The 24,345-nt window shown below is 40.1% G+C and overlaps 1 protein-coding gene across 1 annotated transcript in view; it reads right to left on the bottom strand.

Moving 5' to 3' along the window:
- Positions 1 to 24,345, bottom strand: part of LOC311212683 (putative cation-transporting ATPase 13A4) — a gene marked incomplete at its 5' end in the record, with an annotated part of 39,449 nt that extends 15,104 nt beyond the window's left edge. Inside the window, 15 exons of the mRNA XM_084292219.1 lie at positions 641 to 727; positions 2,133 to 2,283; positions 2,991 to 3,052; positions 3,328 to 3,516; positions 6,527 to 6,684; positions 7,129 to 7,299; positions 8,545 to 8,676; positions 9,339 to 9,411; positions 9,836 to 9,970; positions 10,763 to 10,832; positions 11,696 to 11,776; positions 11,868 to 11,938; positions 13,736 to 13,873; positions 16,297 to 16,470; positions 24,283 to 24,345. Coding sequence (XP_084148345.1) covers positions 641 to 727; positions 2,133 to 2,283; positions 2,991 to 3,052; positions 3,328 to 3,516; positions 6,527 to 6,684; positions 7,129 to 7,299; positions 8,545 to 8,676; positions 9,339 to 9,411; positions 9,836 to 9,970; positions 10,763 to 10,832; positions 11,696 to 11,776; positions 11,868 to 11,938; positions 13,736 to 13,873; positions 16,297 to 16,470; positions 24,283 to 24,345 — 1,755 coding nt within the window. The remainder of the gene's footprint in view (positions 1 to 640; positions 728 to 2,132; positions 2,284 to 2,990; positions 3,053 to 3,327; positions 3,517 to 6,526; positions 6,685 to 7,128; positions 7,300 to 8,544; positions 8,677 to 9,338; positions 9,412 to 9,835; positions 9,971 to 10,762; positions 10,833 to 11,695; positions 11,777 to 11,867; positions 11,939 to 13,735; positions 13,874 to 16,296; positions 16,471 to 24,282) is intronic.

Raw genomic sequence — 24,345 nt, 5'->3', positions numbered from 1 at the left:
GTCCAAAGGAGCTGAGTTCTCTGAACCATGCTGTAAAACTAACCATATATGATGGACTGATTTGTCAGAATGGGGTTAGAAAAGATGGGTGAACTTTGTACAGATATGTTTAGGTCAAGCAATAGGAAAAGTTCACTGACAGTTTTAGCAGACTTAGATATAATTTACTAGAAGGAACTCACTAACCCTATTTCTTTAAGAAGACTGTGCTCGGTTTTACACTGGTCTTGCAAAAGAAAAAACAGACATCTGAAAGCCAGCCCCTTGTTGTGCATCACTGGTAAAGACCTGACATCAGGTGCTGGAACCCACTGCAGCCCCAAGTGCTTTAGAGATGATCACCACTCAGCTGAGACTGGACTGAGTCTGGAGCCACCAGAAGAGGTAAATTCCTGGACTGGACAATCTGTCATCTAGCAACGCCCTGCTCAAATCCTTGCTTCTAATGTGAGCAGCAAGCTCCTCCTGGCATCTCTTCTTCATCAGAGAGAGCATGGTGATCTCCCTGCAGGTAGTCCACGCAAGACGAGGTGTGGAAGAGATGTCTTGGACTAGGACAACTAAACATTCCTCTACTAAAAGGTAACTCTTATCTAACAGTTTAACTTGATCATGAATGTGAATCTTGCAAATAGCTTACACTGCTGGCTTTAGGTCCAGGTCTAACAACTGTGGCATGTGTGGATCCTTGACCTTCAATGTGATATCTGCTGGAATCATCTATCACCTGTGTATTGAAAGACAAAAATCTTTTACATCATAGCAGCAAAGCTGAAAGGAATCTTAAGGAATTATTTAGAGCCTTTCCTTCCCTCAGAACAAGGTATCTTACTCATTCTTGATAGAGGTTTGTCTGACCTCACACTAAAAGCTTCTGTAAGAGAAAACTCAATGCCTCCCTTGGCAATCAAATCTAGAGCTTCACCAACTTCACTAAGATACTGTTGTACTCCTGCACAGAAAATATGTTGTGTTATCTCCCAGACAAATCCTTTGTCCCTTACAATCCACTCAAACATGTAAAAAACATTTTTCCTAGATATAACAGACCCAGTGGAAAAATAATAATTAAAAAATTATGTTAATGTAGAAAGCAGCATTCACTGCTCTTGAAATCTTCAACACATCAGCTGTTTTTTTTAATCATCACATGACTGTGAGAACAAAAATATTTTATGGTGTCAAAGGGCACACAATTATTCGTTTCTGCCTAAGGCTGAGATGGTGAAGCGATGCCCCAGTGAAGAAAAAAAAAAAAAAAAAAAGTCAAACCAAACTAAAAACTCAAATTCCTGTCACTACTGGATAGTTCATTCCATGAAACTTGGTTTTACGTATTTTGCAAATACAAAACAGACAGGTGTTAAGTATGGGTGTTGTCAGCTAATTCAGCCCTGAATCTTGTCTTACATCAGCAGCGGCTTGTGGCTATTATCTTCTACCAGGTAATTATTGACTATTTCTTTTACCCATCTCACATTTGCAGCCTTTCAGTTTTTCATAAATGTCCATTTTTTCTTCAATTGATCAGATAGTAAACAGGGACATGGATGGCATTTATAGGTAATAGGACAGAGAATGAAAGCACAGTGCTTTGACAGCTACTGTTTTTACTCTGCTCTCATTACTCCACAACTGTAGTAGTTCTTTCCCAGCTGTGAGGCCTTCTACCAGCCTTAGGTTTGAAATCCCATGCCTATGTGAAACATCTCCTCATCGACAGAGCTCTAACAAAGGTCAAAGTATTGTATCCAATTCAAAGCTAGCAGAAATCTGTTATATGCTCCATAAAACCAGTCTGCATCTACATGTAAGTTACATCTGGGGCTTCCTGTCATCTGGCAGCAGCCACAATCAGAGCTAATACCCCAGTAGGGTTTGCATGATATTCGCCACTTGCAGTCAAATGATTTAAATACTCAGAGTACCCTGGGGTGAAAGGTCTAGGCAGAAACAAGGAACATTTCTCTAAAAGCCTAAGCATGTGGTATCCCTTCTGGGATTACTTATTACTTACTGTTTTACTTATGTGTGGGAAGTGGCTATTTGCATGGAACAGCTTGAGATATTTCTCCTTTGCAAGAATATCAAAACTCCCCACTACTATTTGCATAACAAAAGAGCAGCATTACCCAGTTAGTTGCCTCAAACATTTTCACATCCAGTGGGTCTCCTTGGATCTTGCCCTCCCAAACAATTAGTGAATGACAAACCACCATTGCTTTGAACAGTGGGCCCCAAGGCAGGCTGTGGTCTGCAGGAAAACTGTGAAAGTCCTGGAAACTGACACAAAAGACATCATAAAAAATACCATCAGAGAACACCAAACACATGCGACTAACAGAAAAAAAAAAAAACTTAAGGAGACTGTTAAAGTCCTATCCTGTGGTCAGACAATAAGCATGTTTCTGGGGACTAGTCCTCCCCCAGAAGCTATTTTTCATGCACATCCCTGGCTAGGATACACATGTTCAGAATAGGTATATTCTGCATGCTTAAGAGCCAATTGGGATGGATGGAGAAACAGATTATTCTGAAACATCTTACTTAAGGTTTGTGCAAGGATTTGAGCTGTGAGGCTCATACAAGTATGAGCATCTTTGTGCATGCACACTTCTGGAAATGTAAATGGGCAAAAACATTGCCACTCAGTTCCTGCAGTGCCCATCTCATGGGTAACAGGGTCTTCTTGTCGTAAAGGGTTGGGGCACTGCTGCAGCTTTGAAAGCTAACCTAGCATGTCTACTGCAGAATACCCTGCCCGTGCGTGCTCTGCCTAATGCTGACAATAGTGGCTGCATCTTTTCATGGGATGAGGCAACCAACTAATTTTCCAAAGGCTACAGAAATAATATTGGTAGTTTAAACATGGGGAACTTCTAACTGTTGTTTGACATTAACCGTCTTTTAGATTTGTTCATATATCCAAGAGGAGAATCTGGTCACTACTCTACCAAATTTAACTTCCATTGGTTGTCAAAGAGCCTTACCAATTTCTTTCAGAGGGCAGCAAGCCCCAGAGATCCAGGCCATCTTCTGTTAAGGTGCCGGTCTAAGTTAAAATGTACATTTAAATAAAATTCACACATGAGATCTCCAAGAGGAATAGAAAGCAAGACATATTTTTAAAAGTTACTGTTCAGAAATGCCAGCACGGTGCAGAGCAAAAGTGCTACCAGCCAGTTCCTAGATTCCAAGAAAAACAACAATGCACAACAATGTCTGTTCAGACAACAATCTGAAAAATGCTTGACCAAAACCCATACCCTCCCACAGCTAGCATTGCTCCCATTGCTAACACAAGAGTAACCAACTCATAGAAGTTACTTTGTCAAAGCAGATGAGGTTCAGCTGTCCACACATGTTAATCCTCTGTGGGCTGATGCAGAAGATGCCCTTTTTCTTTAGCCTCCTCTGTGTATAAATGATCCCTGTGGTCAAGGCAGCCGGCAGGGCTGGGGGGACAGCAATAGTGATAACATCCAAAGCTTTCTTCACTACTTCTCCAGCCTCCTCCTGACATAAAATCAAAGACAATTATCAGCAAGAAGATAGCAAGGAGTGCTGCTTGGATTGTCTGAGTATAGCTCTCATCTCTCCTCCCCTGCACTACAGGTGAATCATGCTCTGGTGTTTTCTGCCCATGGTACATTACATATTCATCTCCCTATGAAACGAATTGTTTTGATTTAACCAAAGGGCTTAATGCTACTGAGCAGCCTCCAGACCCTCCCTCACTCCCCATGTCAACAAACCTGCCAAAATTCACAGTCTCCTGTAAAGCACATGAGTTCAAATGTGCCAGATATGCTATTGCATCACCTTCAGTCAAGCCCAGCTCACCATTGGGCAGCACACAAGAAACTGCCATTTTTATGGTCATTCATCCAGCCACCTACAGACATAGCTCTGGGCTCCATACTAGCATGACGGTGAGATATGGGACAGTGGTAAAAAGGGTGGCACAAAGGAAATTGCTTTTATGTGCAGGAAGAGACATGGAAGTAAAAATTACATTTTAAAAAGTAATCTCTAAATTGAAAGCATAAGAAGTTGGTCTTAAACTGATTGCCAGTGCACTGAATGTTGGCACTGTTATTCTTGGCAGTCAGTATCACTAACTACTAAAGGATCAAATGCATTTCAAATTGGGGTCCCAGGACAGAGACACTGCAGACTAAACCCAATTTGCAGTTCAGATGGATCTGAAAACCATCACTAGAGTTTTATTATTACTGCTTCTGAGCTTGGAGTTTTGACCATAAACCATGCTGCTTTTGATTTGCTGAATTTTTATCATGTTCTCATTCTCCCTTCATTGATACTGCTTCAGACCACAGAAAGCTCCAGTTTGGTACTATTCTGTATCTATTTTATGTAAGAATGAAGCACTTATCACCTTCAGATAAACACAGTCACAGAAGAGAAAGAATGTAGTGTATCGTGACTGAATCTTACACCAGTCTGACAAGAGAGTTTCAGCTACTGTGATAACATCAGCATGTATTTTACATACTACAAAATGGGAAGAGGGTCTAAAAAAAAGTAAAAGCTTCAGAGCAGACACTAAGCTATGTTCTTAAGCACACTTTCTTTGACATCCCAAGGGGAATTCAATTTCTGCAGAATCAACCTTGCGACTCAGCACTTTGGCTTTCCATTGGCAGATAATTATCAATGTATGAAATGATTTCTGGGAAGTTTTTTTAAAAGCTCTAAAACAATTAGGTTTTCAAAATTGCTCAACTATTGTTTACAGCGCACGACTATTTCTTAGACTGACCTTGACACATGACATGAGAATAAGTGAACTATTTTTAAAAGTGTCAGGCAGTCTCCAGAGATTTAGCGACCTATATGGGAGTCCATGTCTCAGCTACATTGTGGGTGTACCTGCTGCTAGCACTGTCTCCTGGATGGCCACTTTTAAATGGGTGCTGCAGTCTTGTCTTGCCCTATCTTCTCCTGCTTCTGAATGGTCTGTCTGGATTATTTACCATTTCACCTTGTCTGGGGCTGCTGATAGGCACTTAACTATCACCCAGCTCCCCCCACCATGTTCAGATGCTGTGTGACTGTGCCCTGTTTGGTGACAGCACTACCTGTGCTCTGGTCACCCTTGGCTCCTAGATTGCCTTCCCCTAGGGAACAGCTGGCCCTTGCTGCTTCCTGACACAGCAACTCTTAGTTCTACACTGAAAAACTTGATTAAAATTACCATATAGAATGAATGGACCCCAATGAATATAGCATATTAGAGAACAGCTAACACAGTCTTCACAGAGGGAATTCATGCCCCATAAACCTCCTAGAGAACTCTGTGAAAATAAGTTGTGATGTGGGTGAGTGATTCAATTGATACAAGACACTTAGATTTCAAAAGTTATTTGCCAAAAGCTCTCAAGGATATTAAGCTTAGTGATTACTAAGTGAAGGTTTGCCCACTATACAAATGACTAAACGAAGATATGAAAAAAAAAGTGCAGAAGGAAATAGGGAGCTCTTTATAACATCAGTACATTTTGGGGATGTATTTTTATACCCGTACTGTTCAGGGCTTTATAATGTGGAAGAAAAGAGGCTGAAGGGGTGGACAAGGATCTGTAAGTCATGAACAGTACAGAAACATCAAATGGAAAGCAGCTATTTGCTGCTTCTTAAAAACAACAATCTACAGTGCCTTCAGTGATTTACCAGAAAGTAGGTTTAAAAACATCTTTACACAGTACATAATGAAACTGTGGGAATCACTGCCACAGGTGTTGTCAAGGCCAAGGCATAAATTAATTTAAAAATCTATTAAACTAGACTCCGGGGGATTTTTAGTAGCTATTAAAGCTAGACGATCTAGACACAATCGATGGCTTACTGAATTCTTAAACCTTTCTGTTCAAGAAGCCAGAAAACTATACCAAGGAAGAACCGTTCTATACTTGGTTCTTTATAACCTCTTCCCACAAGCATCTAATACCAGTTAATGTCAGAGACGGTGGATAGGGATATATGGGTCTTTCATCTGAACTGAAGTTTTAGGAAAGTTGCCTTTTCACAATGGCATGCTAGTCTGTGTCTGAACCTATGACTGACTGAAGATTTTTCTAAGAATGTACAAAAAGTGCCACAAGAACTCTCTAAAAGATAATTGCAAAGTGCTAAGCTCTTGAGATCTCCCATTTTCAGAGATCTAGGAAGCATTCTGCCAATCATATGTGTTTGCTCTATGTATTAGCGAGCACAGGGTAGACAATACACAAATAAAGAGGTAGACACTATTCAAAAGGTTACTGATTTATAAGACATGCAATGCTCACACCTTGCTAAGAACTCAGAAGAAATGAAAACTGAGACACGGTAGGTTTTGGCACTTTAGAATTAATATCTAAGAGCTTGTGGTGTCACAAAGACAGTTGCCTCATATACTAAAGTGGAAAGAATTATACTTTTATATATAAATGTATATGAAGCCACTCAAGTTCAAGTCTCTTTAAGCTGGCTGTGAGTACTTCTCCTGCATTTAGTAACTCACCCCATTAAGTGCAAATACACACACTGTGTAGATCATTCCAATGGCTGCAAATGCTATGAGGCACATCAGGAACCGAAGGGCATCTCTGTACAGCTTGAAGTTCATGGGTTTAGGGTAGAGAATAGACCTCACCAGATCTCCTTTGGCTGTATTGAAACCTGCAAAGAAAAACAAAAATCATTAGTGAATTTCCAAAAATTAGTGAATTTCCAAAAGCTCACTAAGAATAAATGTAGGATTTTGAAATAACTCAAAATATATGTAACTGAGAAAGAAGGCCCAGATCCTTCATTTTACTGTATATGAACTACTCTGCAGAGTATAGAAAAAAATTGTCACAAGCAGGAGGATTTTTTCAACATCTCAGAAGCAAAGCAAGATTATTCTTTGTAACCACAATGCTAATGATTTTTGTAAAAGTTATGCCAAGCAAACTGAAACAATGCATAATAGCTTAGTCCAGCCTAGGGTATCAGTTCCCCACCTGACTGTTGTGAATTTGGGTTAACTCCTTTAACTTAAGGTGCGCCAGAGAACTTCAAGTCAGACTGTTGTGTTAAGAAAAAGCATTAAAAGAAAAGCAAACTGAAGTGTTGACTGACCAGTCCGCAGCACCACAGCTTTCGCTACTCCTCTGTCATCTCCCTTGGTCTGTATGACCTCTGTTCCACAGAAGAGGACATGTTTTTTGTAGTCCTCTGCACAGTGCATTCTCCAGGGCTTCAAGTTATCAGCTTGGGGTAAGCGGGTCTTTGTTACAGGAATACTTTCTCCTAGGGAAGATTATCTCAGATAAGGAAAAATGCAGTACACCTTAAAATTAGCCTGCTGACTTTGAAGTCAGTAAAGTATCTAGATAGACAGCAAACATATTTACTAGAGAAACCAGTTTAGAGAAATGTTAGTTTTATATCGACACATCTTCAGAGTGAATAGGAATTTGCAGCCTAGCAAGCAAAGAACAGATCCTGCCAGAGAAAATCTCTCCTTTGCATCAGTACAATAACTTCTTTTAAGTCCGAGAAATTAAAACAGCCCAAGGACTTGGAGCCCTGGCTGTAGATACAGAAACTTGAACAGAGACCTTAACTGGTGTTGCATGACTCCAGTTGATGGCCACAAGTTGTTCACCTAGTTTGACCTCCAGGTACAAGCCACTACATTATTCCCTCATGCCAATTTAACGTGACATTAGCTATTTCCCATTTCTAAGAAAAATTAGAGCCTTTAGCTCTCTGCTTGACAGCTGACAAATATCCTATTTATGTCAGAGCAGATGCACTCAGGGAAAGAAGCAGTAATACTTTTATTGAATATCTGGTATCTTGGGCTTTCTAAACAAAAGAGGGTTCTGGAATTTCTCATTTATATTGAAATTTCAGAACTGTTGATTTTGGTTTGATTCAGACTGGGACCAAATTTAAAGACAAGAAACAGGACTATGAACAACTCCTGCACCAAAAATCTTTTTTTCCCGTGAACTCTCCCACCTGGTATAGTCTCCACTGCTATCATATGAATGTGAGTTAAGTGTATGCAGATTGAGACAGATACTCCAGCTGGTTGGAGACATTTCAGCAGTCAGGATGAAACATTCAGAGAAATCCCTACAGTCTGAATGGACTGGGTGCCTGTGTGGGAACAGCTTTTTTTCCATATCTACTGTTTCTTTTCTTGTCCTGTTCATTCTCCTTCACTGTCTGCCCTTCCTTTCTTTCTAGTTTAAGTATTGCTTCCTAAATATTGTACCCCAGAAGGGAAGAAAAGGATGAGCAGCTCTTCCCAAAGTCCATCTTGTCTAGTTAGAGAAGATGGGAATCTATTGTTGCTGGGAATAACTATTGTATAGTCTTTTTCATAGCAGACATTCCAAAGAATGTCCTTCTAGGATAGCTATGGACTATCTCATAATAAGGATGATACATGATAATGCTAATGCTGTATGTCCTGTACCACTGCCTGAAACCACAGGGCCATGATGATGTTTTAATGGTAAGCCTGGGAGGGACAAGCTGTACCTGTCAGCATGCTTTCATTTACTATGCACTGCCCACTGATCAGGATGGCATCACAAGGCAAAAGGGCTTTGCCCTCTTTCAGAACCAGAAGGTCTCCAGGAACAAGATGGTGCGATTCCAGCTCTTGGAAACCTGCGGATGACATGTAAAGGAAACTTTGTGCTTTGCATGTTTCTCTGTGTTACAAAGAAAAGTACAAGGAGCTACCAGTTGAACATATTATTACTTCTTTATAATGGCTGATAAACAATGTACTGCAAGAATGACCTGAGAATACAACATTCCATATTAAGAAAAGTCTAGGCACCAGTTCAAACTGCAGAACTTATTTTTATCTCCCCATACCCCAAATCATAGCTGCTATTCCAATGTCCTGACCTAACTAAAGAAGCTTGGATCTACATTTCTTACTTTGACATTTTTACTTTGACTCCCTCCTTCTGGATTGTTCTCCAAATACCATGACAATGAACAGACTTTGTATACAGCAATTAGGTGGACTCATAACCACTAAGTGGTTATGTGGTTGGCTTTGTCAGCACAGCTTTAAGAAAAATGGCATCGTTTTCCTGATAATTTTTTGCTAAGGCTGTGCTCACGCAATTATGAATATGATTGATGTGCCACAACATACTTCTAGGTCAAACTAAACCAATCTGCAGAAGCTAGTTAAAAAGGTTGAGAGACAATAGAGGAAACTGCTCTGGAAGGAATTTGATACTACATATTCTCGGTTTTGATATACATTGCTACAGAAATGAAACACATTGAAGAAAGAAGTGTGCAGGAGTTACCTTCCTTATTTCTGCAGACAGTGACCATGATGTTGTTATGAGACTCAACCAGTCTGTGCAGTTTAACTGATTGCTATAAATTAAAGGAGAACATAAAAAAAAGTGTTACATCTTACATGATGCAATTCATCCATTAGCAATTATTCCCTTCTGTTATTTGTGGTTATGAGAGCCCTCATAAACTGGGGTCTGTCCCTGCCAAGAACTGTACAATCATACAGAGAAAGAAACTCCCCACCCTAATTATGGAAAAGGTGTAACAAAAGGTTACAAAGCAAAGCACTGGAATGGGGAAGGCAGGATGTGGGTAAAGTACCACACAAAGATTATTATGACTAGGAGGCGAGGCCACTGCACCTGCTACTACATAATGTCACGAGACTAAACCTCTGAGTAACTCTCAGGGCACAGTACATATGCATGTTGTAACATATTGGGCTTTCCCAGACATTAGAAATAAGACTTCCTTGTGGAGAAAGGTGAGATGTCTCACCTACCTGTCTAAGTTCGTATACAGTCAAAGAAATTGAGAGGAGAGACATGATTATGATGGCAGTGGCATATTCCATGTAATCTTCCGCAAACCACAGACACACACTGAACAGCTGGAACACGTAAAATGGATTCAAGACCTGTTTGGAGAGGGAGCATTACTCAAGAGTTAGCCACATTTAAATGACTCCAGTATACCCAGAAAGCATTCTGCTGGAGGTGGGCTAGAATAAAAGCTATTGAGGTAAGTATTGAGTCTCCCCACCCTCTTTCTGATTTTGTTAGCAGTGGCTTCCGTCTAATCACTCTGGCCCATCTCCACTGAAAGAAAGGGCCAAATAATCTGGACTAATAAGGATGCTATTTGAGAAATGAATGGCTCAACCTAGTCCTTGCTTTGCTCTGCTCTTTACAAGAAATGTAACAGAGGTGAGAGGAGATCAGGTTGTGAAGCAAGCATGGAGCTCACATACCATGAGCACCACCTCCACCTTGCTTAGGGCACACGTATAAATAGCTGCAGTCTAGAAAGGAATATTGGTGCTTTACGCAATGCTATGCCCAGAGTCATGAGCTCATTGGATCTCTCTGCAGCTGTAGGCATGTGCCAGCAAGTGCTGTTCACTTCATCTCTGCTGATTAAGAGACAGCCTTTGCCTGGAAGGTTTGATTTTCAGCACAGCTTGTAAACATTCACTGACCCTTGCAAGGCCAACAGAATGAGCTCCTAGGACACAGGCATGGGGATGGAGCATTTGGAATAATGGAGAAGAAATGAATTAATGGTGATTTTATAAACAGGATATGAAAAAATAGTGTGCTTGATGGGTGACTGCTAGGAAGCTAATTCAGACATAGGATCCATCTTATTCTATATGCATACTCTGTCTCCCCAAGTAGCCTTAAGAATAAAAGCAACAGAAATGTTGAACCTCTTTGATGAGTAGTTTCCAAATAGGGATCACTGGAACATCAATACTGTTTGGCCCACATATCGCTCTCCTGCATGGGATAAAGATACATGACTTACAGATAAAACAGTGACGATATAGCTTGCTCAAGAAGCTGCAGCTTTCAATAGTCCAAAGAGCTTGTATCAATCCTAATGTAAAGTCTGTGAGGATATTTTTCCAAGAAAAAAGATAAAAAAAATTAATACTCCTTACAGTGTTTATGTCAAAAAAGATTACCGCATCCATGAAATCTACTCAAAAAGACAAGAGGTATAACACAGCCATTAGGCAAATGTTTCTAACATGCAAAAACACCTTTGAAGCACCACAAAATAAAGAATCCTGCACCTAAAAAGAAATGATCTGAAAACAAAAAATTCTGCATAAAGTTAATCATAGCATGACTTGAATGAAAGCTTCAACGTGAGCTAACGTCAGGAGCTGTATTTTCAGTATTTAATCAACAAAATATCATTTCTGTATTTAGCAGTTTCAGGGGTACCCAATCAGTACATTTTATAATGATACAGTAGTTTGTTAGAATAAATTCAATGACCAGAATTAAATAATTTATACATTCAATATAATTACATGGAGCCCCACTGAAAAAGCACACACACAACTAATCTGCACTGTCTCATGGAGGCTTTCTCCTGTTGCAAAAAAGAACTGCTCAGAGTTAATTACAAGACATAGATATTTCTTGATGGAGAACAGTATTTTAAAAACTTTGACAAGGAACACACAACATTCTCTAGCACTTTTCATTCAATTTTTGCACTTATGGCCAGTTCATCTAAAATTATGTGCTTATTAATGTATATACATAAAGCTCAAGAAAAGTGCACTAGCAGCAGTAAATTTAAATCTTTTTGAAATCCATATGCATTCAGAGTGCTTTAAAATATGTACCTGATATTCTGTTCATTGCAGGTGAGACCAGAACCAAATTTGGCATGTATAGCTGAACAAGTGTGGTGGTCTTCTAGGGCTCTAAAATATAAATGGAATGTTTTCCTTAGGGTGTTATTCCGAAGAAGCTTGACTTTCTCAGAGACTCATGTAACCAGTGCATGGAACTCACCCAACTTTCTGGAACTGTTTTGCATAGATATTCCAAACATAGCGGATTTTTTGCACTTGGATACTTTTCACCTGCAAAATAAAGCAAGGACAACAATAGTTGAAACTCAACAAGCACAAATATTCCCAGGCCTGCTCACAGATATGCCAAGAGACAAGAAAGGCCATTCCAGGATAGCTCCTGAATCACTGCTAATGCTAAGCACTTGCAGAGCAGTTATCTGTGAGGAATGCATGCTGTCATTTATGACTTGCAAAATGAGTCTGTCCTGTCCTGTGTAATAATAATGAAGCCTGTTAGAGATAAAGGTGTTTCACATCAGCTGGAAGAAGGCAATGCTATACACCTATACACACAAGTAATAAAGAAAGCAGCTCTAGGGGACTCTGCCTACCCAGTGCAATAAGCACTATTATAGACCAATGAAATCTACACTCAGCTTATACCCTGATTCAAAATGGAGCTATAACCACAGTCATTAACCTAACAAGAGGTCTGTACTTAGGAGCAAAGGAGCTGCAATATTTGCAATGCTAAAAACTGGACTGGGAAATGAGGGACTCAATGTGCTGCAGAAGTAGCTCCTTGGATAGCTCTCAGGCCCTACACAATACTTGGTGGTATTAGGCAGCTTAAAAGGCAAAAAGGTTTTATAACTAACATATAAGTAGGAGCTTTTGAATTGCTAGTGAAGGATTAAACTGCTCTTTGCTTCTTGAAATCCGTTCTTTTCTACCTAGATGTTTTGACTGATACTACTGTTGCTCAAAGGGCCTATTATTTAAGGGCTATATTGGGCTTTTTTGTTACTAATTCAATCCTCTGAAGAATGTTACAAATCAGTCTTCACTTTCATACTGTGCCAGTTGATTAAACTAGCTGGCACTAAACTTTCGTATGTACATTAAGATACAGTCACACAAAACAGCAAAACCAGCAAGAGCTTTGCTTAGCTGAAGTTGGGTTTATAATGAAAATATCTCCTGAAAATTGCTGTAGATACAAAAATAAATGCTAACAATATATAGCTCTTTTATGGGTTATCCAGTGGAGTGATTTAGTGTCTATAATCAAGAGGCAGATATTAGCAAACGTACCATTGCATTCCCATTGCTTACACCAATTTAACATTTGATGCTAAGCAAGACATATAACTGCACTGTCTGGTACTTGTTCTAAAATAGGGATAATTGCATTTACTCAACTCATGAGGGACCTTCTGATTTGCTTGGATCAATTAATCATCTGCCTTCTCCCCAGTGCCTCACTGGGATCTCTAAGCTATGGAACTGGCAGAGACCAGGATATTTTTTTTGCAGGAATGGTTGGCAGCTTAAGAGATGACTCCAACAAACATACTTTAAAGCACAAATTGATGCATACAAAGGCAAGAAAGAAAAACATGCTTCAGAGCCTTCTTGATAAAACATTTCTGGAGACAATGATAGAGTTTTGCCTAGGCACTTTTCTGTTCTATTTCCCCTCAGCTGCATTCATCCCTGCTTTCATGTTGCTGTTGGAGCTGTGATGTTGAGTTCCTCAGTTTCCTTTCAGACACACAGGCACCCCTAAGTTCTATGATTTCCATGCCAAGAGTGAGTGTTTGATATGAAACTGGTTCTTCATGGCCAACTCCAGTGTTTTGAGTGTCTCCTATTTATAATGTAGTAAGAGACTCTCCCCTTTGTAGTAAGAGAGGATTTTTACAAAGGTGAATACAGTTCTCCAAGCTTGTCTTTTCACAGCTCACTATGTTATCAAGCTGTAAGTCTCTTAGCTGGATATGTTTCACAGCTCACTTTTACTCCATAAAGCCTGGCTGAGATTTGCTGTCATCTCCCAGATGCTGCAGGCAGTAATTGACTTACTTGTAAACTTGGCTTCATTAAGGCTTCGTTGAAGATTGAGTCTTCTTCAGCAATGCCTGGATAATCCAATTTACTTTTGATAACTGCAGACACAGAGATCCATGTCACACTCTTACGTGAATAAATCTGAAATTCATCCTAAATGAATATAAAAGAGAAGTGTCACAATTCCCCTCAAAAACAGACCAAAGTCACCATCAGTTTAAAGTGAATGATTACTGTAGGCTTTCTAGAACACTGCTCAGCTTTTTCAAGGAACTTGCCAACAGCAACCTCCCAGCACGTGTGATTGATAGATAAATCAGCAGAAGGGGAGCAGAACCACAGTCCTATCTAAATGTGAGTACTGCAAAGTAATTCACTCAGCACAGGTCCAATGCTTGGCTGATAAGGGTGGAATGTGAACACCTGGGTCATGATCAATAAACAAGCAAACAGTATAGAACAATCTGAGATTGTGTGATCAGACCGTAAAGGGAAGGTCAAAAAGTATATAGCTCTGTACTGCAAGATGGATGTTCGGTATAATACCTTTTCACCATCATTCATGTGTTAACACTTCATTGGAGTAAATGTGGTAGAAGCCATGACTCTCTTAGAGTAACCTTAAACAAGCTTTTGCCACAGTGAGGTCATAATCTTGCTTTTTTTTTTTTTTTTTAATAAATTCAACATTGGAACTGCCTGATAACTAGTATTGTTAGTGCAGTCTTAGAGATTAGCACAACTACTGTAATAAGTACCATCATGTTAAGTCTCAGATGGAAACACTGAACCACATGCATTAAAGCCAGCTATGGGACTGACTTATATGTCATACTCAGTACGTGAGAATTTTGGCAGATGGAAAAAGCTGATTACCTCAGCTGGCCAGGTTCTGAAAGCAGAGTTATTACACTTTACTTAGAAATGACAGCAGAAATATAAAATTATGAGTACTTTTGAATAATTTAAGGGTTCAAAAGAAGACCTTTAAGAATTTTTATATATCTTAATTATTTCTGAACTTCTTTTCTTAAACACATATTATGAGTAGAATAACATTTATTTTCTGATATTCATGTTTAATTTAGATTTCAGAATTAGTAGACATTGGGATGCAGATTGAGATGGGAAGCAATGAATAACACAGGTGCTCATTATTTAAACTAAAGTGAGTCAAACTTCAATAACAAAAGTGAGTTAATAGGCTCTTACATTGCCATTGCAGAGATGATGATAAATTATGAATGAAGGTCTTATGTGAGGCAAAAGAGAACTCCAAGGATCAAGCTGACAGGGTTACTTCTATTCTCATTAGCAGTAGCCATCACATTTAAGAACTAATGTAACCAGAAGGAAGGGGGGGAGGGGGGAAACTGTCATTTTCATGCAAAGGACCCAAGAAGGAAATCTGCAATTGCCAAATGCCCAGAGCATATTTTCGGAGAGCTTACTGATAAAAAGAATGTACAATATGATTCAATTCGTGTTTAATTACATGAAGGATCATTTTAAAACTCATTTATGCGAAAAGTGCTTGGCATGGCAAATCCATTTAAAATGGCACACGAGAGTAGGTAATTAAAAATGCAAACTGAATTGAAGATTAAAAAGGGAGATTAAACCTAATATGCTTCCTATTAGGTTGCAGATTGTTTCCATATAAAATATGCAACAGGCAGATCTGTGATTTTCAAAACTCAAGATTCTAACTGCTTACTGTTGTGCTCCTTTAAGAAGGTAGCTCAAATACAATGGTAGCACGTTCCATTTTGCAATTGCACATGCCATTGTTCAGGAGTCTCTGAAGCAGAAAAAATCAAACTTGTTGAAGAAAACTAACACTGCCAAGCTCCTGGTGTGTTCGGGCTCAGCTGGGATTCAGAATCAAGTTTCAGTTTGCTTCTTTCAGTTTTGCAGTAGCTTCCATGAAATGAAATCAGGGTTTGGGTATGTGGCAGAGCTTCAGCACAGTTTTCAATGGATAGAAGAACAACTAGCAAAACATAACAGACCTGAAAGCATTATCTGCAGGACTACAGACTTATTGGACACATGAAAGGACTGATGGAAACCAGAGGCATACAGACATGAAAAGCAAGCAGTCTGTGCTTGCCCTCTTCCTTATACTGATCCCTCATCATGCACTGTTGGACACTGGGACACTGCTGGGGACAGAGCTACACAAATCTTTGGTTTGGTCCATTGTCTAAATTCTAGCAGAGAGGGACAGCTTCACTAGGATGACCAAATGAGGGTAGAAGAAAGACCTCCTGGACACAGTCAAGCAAAGAGATGCTTTAGAATCTGGAGAAAAGATTTACAAGGTAGAAAAGATAAGGGTGGTAGAAGGGAGGAGGAAGGGCTGACAGCAAATAATACAGTCAAAAATCCAGTTATCATCTTACACTGAATTTGTAAAATACTACAGAGAGTTCTGCAGCTCAGTGCTGCCAAATATATTACTGCAAGACATAGACAACATGAGAGATTTCAGCTACCTGGATTCTTTCCAATTAACTCACTTTCCAATTAACTACATACTAGGAATTAATTTAAAGATTATAGTAGGCACCTACTGTTGTTTTAAGCAATACAATGTCCGCTTCTTCCAAGCTGCAGGGGATGCAGTTTGCCCACACATCCCATTCTGGCTTCCAGTAGAACAGGAGCAGCAGAGCCCCACAGGACAAGATGTATCCAGCAATGCACAAGGCCTTGCGGCAGCCTTGGGTTTTGTAGCCAAAAATCTCCTGTACAGCAAAGACAAGGAAAAAAATATTGCTATTTGTCTTAACAAAATACCTGGAATACTACAATTTCCCATCATCGATTGCTCTCCCATAGATACTGTTCAGTATGGCACTGTGAAAAAAAAAGTCACAGAACTTACATTCTTTATGGTCCATGATTAGAAAATAATTTTGCGTACTCCACAGAAGTTTTCATACACTTGCACAAAATGTGTACTGCTGTAGACTGACCAAACCTCTAATACAGTTTTATGTAGTTGTGAAACTGTGTATGAAACAGTAAGAATGAGTTGGAATGATATGAAAACATAAAGGCCCTAACCTTTAGGCCCTGAGACATGAAGCCAGACTTGCTTGGTCAGCTTTTTTAAGGCCCTTGGGTGAGACTAGCTGAAGCTACTTTGTACAACTTGGCGCTAACACAGCACTTGTAGGCTTCCATGATATCTCTCCAGTGTGGGGATTTTGGACCTTTCCAATTTGCCACTGTCCTAACATCCCAAAATAATAATAACTGTTAGTAAGAACAGCTAATGAACACTTGTGCAATGCTTGACATGTTCGGAAGGCAAAAGGAATCTACTTACTCTAGCTGTATGAGTAGGTATTATTATTCCATTTTTAAAGCTGGGGAAATTGCTACAGTGAAGCAAGGTGACCTGCCCAAAACTTCAAAGGGATGACTGTCAGCAATACAGTTTAAGAGCTGCCAGGTCACGGTACCATGGCCAAATTCTCTCTCTGTAGCACTAACAGGGCCTGGGTAAAGGTCAAACAAAATGTATGCAGTGATTTTACAGAGCAGACGCAGCCCTGACCTAAGGCAGATGGTTGCACAGCTGCAATTACATCGGATGACCACAAGAATTTGCACATAAGGGTTAAGATTCCTCAGTCTCCTTCTTCCTAGTATATCTGCAGCAATTGTGCAATCTGCTTCTCAATATCAGATATCCATGGCCACAGGTATTGCGAGATCCATTCATAAGGGAAGAAGAAAAGATAATGTAATTGGAAGGATGAGTAATACATAATTCCTGGTTCTGTGATGGGGTCTTTGCTTGTTACAAGAAACGCAGGCCCTACCCAATGGTTCCACTCACTGCTTACCCTATGTCATTCCCCAAAAGACAGACTGACTGCATCTTCCTAGGTGGTCTCCATATGGATTCTAAAGGGAATAAATTGGCAACTGTGGGAAAAACAAACAAACATGGAACCTATGCCTGCAAATTGCCTGCATTGCACAGGACCTGTTTATATCACCTTGAGATGCACATACTCAGCCTTTTCAAAGGTTTCCATAGTCTGAGCAGCCCATAAGGCAACTTTATAGCAGACAGAAGGAAGCTCATGGAGGACAGCAGATATGCAAAGATGTTAGAAGGTAGCTGATGTGGCAGTCGTGCTACTAGAATTGACTAATTGCTCCTATAGACCAGTAAAGGGCTCTCCATGCACATCTGTCTATTCGTATTCTCAACAAAAAGGTTACAAATTAGTGTCAGCACCAGCATACAGAACAGTACATACAACAATACAAACTCGCTGTTCACAGCAATTGGTTACTAGCAAGATGCAGGTACTTGGCTCCAGATCCTACAGCTTGTCAGCAAGGTAAAGAAACTCCCAAGGAGACAGAGATGCCTAAGGGAAGAACTGTTAAAAGAATGTGCCTTCGGATATCCTCCAGTAAATAGCTGTACCTGGAATAATTAGAATAATCTTTTCAAGTTGGGATGGGCATGGATATCAGGGTGGGGAAGAATGAGATTGCTGCCATGTGCATCTTGCTTCTGTGAATGAATCATTCCCTTAATTTCCAGCTTTTGTGCCTTACACCCAAAGTCTGAGAAGTCAATAAGGCTGTAGTTAATACAATTAAAAAAGGAAGAGGGTGGGCACTTAGCATGTGACTGGCACTTATTTGGGATCATCTTCTGTTGACAGTGTTCTTCTCTTCCAAAATGCTGAATGATTCCCCAAGCCTGACATGTCAATTTAACCAAGAGGTCCACCCACCAAAGCAATGTGTTTGGAGGGATAATGGTGTCTTCTTACATAATGGCAAGGTTGGGGTGAGTCATGGAGCAAAATGCATCCGTCTAATTTTTTATATTTTTGAAATGAAGCTTCTGCTTTATGCAAATAAACATCCGAAAGGGCGGAAATAAAAACACTCTGAAAACAGATCATCCCTGTTCACCACAGAGCATTCATTGAACAGCAAGGAAACAGAGAGCAAACAGAAACCATAAAGCTAGGGCAGATTCTTTCTTTCTCTGCCTAGGAAACCAGGCACCTATGTATCAAAATATGGATTTGAGTTCTACCTACACCTGCCTATGTTTCCAGATCTTTGTTTTCCCATCAAAAAACAGTTTGATCCCTTAGATCTCAAGATGCTTCCCAATATCAAGCCAGCATCAGTATTTCTCATCTTGAGAGCTAAGAGAGAGGAAAAGAAGGGAAATAGCTCAGCTGGGAAGAAAAAAAAAAGACATTCTCTTACATCACCCACTACTCTGCTGGTTCTTGCTGCTTCTGACATTGGACTTGCCTGAGACAGACACCCTCAAGCTGTTTTGACACAGTGCATGCTCTGCCCTATGAAAACTGGTGTTAGTTCAAGTTGTTTTGTTTGTTTCTTGATGAACGTAATGCTTCTGAACGTAGGTGTTTGGGAGCTCTACAAGGAGTGCTCTGGGAAAGAATAAACACTGCTGTTTCATATCTGGATGTGCAGCTGGATTCTAAAGCCAAAGCAAAGCAAGGCTTTCCCAAGGTCTGGAAATGTCTGGAGCAGGTTACCTGGGCCATACCATTCAGAAGTAAAACTAAGCAGGGAAACAGATTGAGCTCCAAACCTGACTTACCCAAAGTTCCCTAGGCAGGAACTTTTTGATACTCAGCTTTAGAATAAAATGTTCTGTTAGGTTCAGGTGTTTTTTACTGACTCTCTGCCTTCAGCAGGAAGGACTATAGCAAAGAATGATGGATTCATAAAAACATTCAGTAGGTAAATAATTCCTTGTTGAAACAGAAACAGTATTAGTGAAAATACTTCTCACTTGTCATATAACTCAACAAGTGGAATTCCTCTTCAGGGGAATTCTCAAAAAAAAAAAAAAATCTCCTCTCAAAAACAAGGTAAATATTAGACCCGCAATACAGGTAACCACAATATGCATGAAGTGGGAAACAGGCACACACATAATGCAAGTTTCTCAGCAGGTTTATCTAGCCACGTGAATGCCTTACAGTAATTAGTGTTTGGAAATCCTTCAAGCTTATTCAGGATTTGCTAGGTCTATAGTACAAAAGATCTCCAAGCAAATCTATGTCCGCTATGGGAAACAATACTTCCTGGGCTGGCAAAAATCCTGATGGTGATGTCACCAGTAGGAACATGCCTGTCAGGTTGATTTTATGTCGTTAAGGAAAAGAGAATAACTTTTGCTGGCTTGTATTTCAACGCACAAGGAGGCTGTGCTGATGCAGACATGCTTCTTGTGGAGACAGGCCTGAAACATATAGATTTGTACCGTGACAACTTTTCTACCATGTGGACAGGTTTTTAGGGCTTGATGTGTGCATTTGCCATATATAACGTTATACTGCCAAATAACTTGGGTTCATAAGGGCACGAGACAAAGAGATGGTAGAAAACAAAGCTAAGATTAGATATCTGGAATACTCTGAAGGGTTTCTTGCTATCTCACAGGAGATAGCACTGCCTACAAAAGAGGCTTATGTTCATGACTCATCTAATCTCTGTAGCATAATTTTCTGTAAGTTGTAGTGTATTGTAAAACTGTTTCCTTTCCTCTTAGCAACCCCTGTTTCTTGGGACTCCTAACAACCAAAAGTGACAAATACAGAAGGGTTTCAATTCGTGAGTAGAGGGTCTAGGGAGGAGCCATGGATTATTGGACAGAAAAAGCTGTCAGACCTGCTCAGCTGGCAGAAAATATGATTATTCAATGAAAGGCTCTTAGCTGCGTTTACAATCATACAAAGCCAACACTCAAGGGCTTATTACTCTAGTGTAAAGCAAGTCTCTGTTACTTACAGTTAAAAGAAAAAATTCCTGTAACTGCAGAGTCATCTGCACAGCAGAAATTACATGAAGAAGTGAAACAAATTCAGGTACCTTTTTCCTTGGTGTTAACGTGGCCTGTAGCTACCAAAGAGAAAGGAGCTTATACTGTGGCTGTGAAATATACTTCTGGCAAACCAATCACCAGATATCCTATTACGAATAACCTGTTGCTATAACAACAGATAATAGGATTAGACTTGAAAGACTGGCAAAGATTCACAACAAATTTAATAACTGAATCTCATTCTTAGCAATTGGAACCTGTTTCATTAGAGGTTTGTTTCTGTTCCTTCTGAAGCCAGTAGCAACACTCAATGTTGTTCTATTAGAAACATGGTTGTGCCTTTTAGATTCCATCTTAAGATGTGAATTTTCCAAATTCAAAGTGTATAAAATTCCTGTACCAGATTCCCTTGATAATTTTGGTATTAGGATGCAGGCAGCTGCCAACATGCAGCAGCAAACTGGGGTTCACCAGCTGACTGACTATGGCTGTCCCTTTCCTTCAAACATAACCAGCCTGGGAACATAAGATTAAGATCTGCTTCTAGCAAATCCTTCCTGAAGCAGCAGCCTGTTGAAGTTCATTACAATCTTTTGCACTCTAGGGCTTGCACTTTGCACTTTATGGCTTGTTCAAAGAGGATGATTAGTTCCCAGCTGTACAGAGAGGACCATCAAATTGCCAGAAGGCATAAAAACCTTGATTTTCTGCCCTTTTCCTATTCCAACAAAAATTACTTATTCTCAAAAACACCTTCAAGCAGATCCTTCTGAAGGAAAAAAAAAAAAAAAAAAAAAAAAGGCAATTCCTAGAATAAATCCTATTACCACATCTCTTAACCCTCTCTGACACAAGCTGCTGTGTCCAGTGTTTGCACACTACTAATTCTTTCCAGTACTGCAAATGGTTATATAAAGATATCATTGCTCATGCTCTGAACATATATTGCTAAGTTTTTCCTGGGTAACAGGAGAGTGAACTCTGCTTCTGAGGTACTTGCCCCTGCAGCTCTTGTTCAATTAGATGTGCTTCAGCTGTGTAAAATAATCCCATACACACGTAAAAGGATATATAGGGTAGATTTTCTAAGTCAGACTGACTATTCTTAAAGACAGGACCATCTAGCATCTCAGTTGTACAAAGAGACGGACAACACTGGAGATAACTCTCAGTATTTCTTCTCATTAGAGCTCCCCAACATTCCCCAGCAAAATCAACAGGGAAAAGCATTGCTTGCCCAGAGTTCAAATTAACAACCTGCATGCTTTCAAAATGCATGAGCTATTTCACTCTGGAAGAACTGGCACCTGAACGTCAGCTGTTACATTATTACATGAAACAATATGATCTTGTCTGAAGAGTCACGAACTGCTTGTTAATAATTTGGTTCAGGTGGATTAAAATGACCTAAAAGTAATGTGGAAAAATATTCTGCATGGCTTAGAATTTTAAAAGAATGTTGCAGGGTCACTGAGACATTATGTGCCAGTGTCACTTGCTGTGGCTTCCAATAATTTAAAGTACACAATTTTAACAAATAAATGTTTGCACAAAATTCTCCTTTACCCCGTACTCTTTTTCTTACCTCTGCTCAAACAGTCTTTTTTTCCACTTTCTTCAGAACTTACCGTAAGCACATCCCACTCACTTTTTCTTTCACGCAAATACACACACACAATAGCTGTTCTTTGTGTTTCGTTTGTTTCTTCCTTGTCCCCTTGCAAGCCCTCAGGCACTCTCATAGACCTCTTCCTCTCTCACACACAAATCTTTTTTCTTTCTCTTACACACATGTACCAAAGCCAGAAACATACCCACCAGATCTAACAAAATTTGGCTATGGTTTTAACTGCACTTATGAGTCAACTGCTTTTTCAATCTTTTTTCTGTGATTTTTATTTGGGACATTTGGGAATCCCAGGTAAATGAGCACTGTTCTTGTTCACTGCAGGCACTGAGAGCAACTGCCAGATGCCTTGAATTCACAAGTGCAGACTGATTCCACACTGTGCACACATATCAGCTGCACGTTGAACACATCAGAGTCATGGTGCAGATCCCAGAGCACTGGACTCATGGCACATGTACTGATTGTGACTCTGGTGAGAAACAAGAACAATACTGGAAATGTAATGTGGTATAGATGGCTCCATGCAAGCATAACCTGGGTGTCCCAGTAGTGCACAGCTGGAACTGGACATGCAGTGTACGATGGTGTAGCTCTACCCAGAACCAGACAGGTCCACTTAAAACGTAATTAGCTCAGGCTCGATTCTGGCATTGCTAGTGACAATGCTGGTAGTGGGAAGAGAATGACAGGGCGTTTACAGTCCTAGAAGGACAGAGGCAGGGTGGAGCACAGGCACAAAACCAGCAAAAGAAGCTGGGGAGCATCAGCACCAGGGCTAGAGCCAGGAGTGGGGTGCTGTGAGCAGGTTTAGTAACTCAGCTGCAGAGCCAGTTGGGTTCTGTATTGCACTGAGCTAATTAGTCCCCACCCTCAGAGCCAGTGCCTTGCACTTCCTGCAGTGCTCCCTTCATGCTGCTGGATGACTCTGTACCACATTCTCCAGCACATCACAGATTACCCAGGTCAGCATTATGCAAAATATGACATCTCCCCTTCTTTGGATGGCAGAGAGCTGACTGAAAATCTCTATTTTTATAAAAACGTGCTTTTCCTTGACATGCTCTCTTTTTCACTAAAACAGAATTCTCAGTGACTACATTTTTAAGATTTGTCCAGGATTTCTGGATGTGAACTGTCATGTCAGCTTGGATGTGACCGTGTTTCACTAGGTTTCCTGAGGCTGCTGTACACCCAGACATCCTACATATTCTCATAGCAGAGCTACAGACATTGTGGCTCTGCAGCACAGGAATTTTGAGAAGCACTGCATTTTCTAGACACGCAGGACAACTGTTGCTGTACAGCTGCATCATGGGTCTAACATCTCCAGCAGAATCTGTTTGATGGGCATATGCATACGTGACAAATAGCTGATTTGTAACAAGCAGCAATAATAAAGCAGCTCAGAAGCACTGAGTTTACTACAGTTGTGCACTGGGCTTACTATTTTAAAGCTGCAACATGCAGTACATCAGATACTTTGTGGAAATATGAGACTTATTTCCACATGTTACAGAATGCATGTAAACATAGTCCTCCCTGAAAAACTTTGGAAAGAAATATGGTAGTATTTAGAAAAGCAGCTTTATGCAAGTTCTCAGAATAGAATAGTGTTGCCAATTCGGCAGGCTGCTTATGCTAATAATTTATGCAAACATAACACATGTGGTTTTATGTTCCTGAGAAAGCCAAGGGTCCCAGTCCTCATCCAACTGCAGCTGACTCTATAGATTCAGCTGTCAAATTGTTAAGAACACCACTCTAGGCCATCCCTCAAGCTACAACAAGGCCAGCTCCAGCTAGTTTTACAATGCCACATCAATATTCTGCCATCTTCTTCTAGACTCTGTCAAACCATCCTCTGTTGGAGATGAAAACCAATTAAATCCAGTGGACTCACACAACTTAATTTTCTTTCTGCTAAAAAAAAAAAAAAATCCCTTTCTAACTGCATGTTTCTGCAATGGAAACACCTCCACCATCCATAACTAAATTACTGACTGTAGCATTTTAATGCTGAACATGTGCCATCTGCTGCTTCACGTTAAGAAAAACCTAGACAAAGATACGACTCACCATCTCATTCTCCTCTCCCTGGTTAAGCTGTGCATAATGGCTCTTGGCAGGATTCTCCCCCAT

Source organism: Netta rufina (assembly GCF_964035555.1).
Source record: "Netta rufina genome assembly, chromosome: 9".
NCBI lineage: Eukaryota > Metazoa > Chordata > Aves > Anseriformes > Anatidae > Netta > Netta rufina.
The sequence above is the reverse complement of the archived record's forward strand: the minus strand, read 5'-3'. Positions and strand labels throughout refer to the sequence as shown.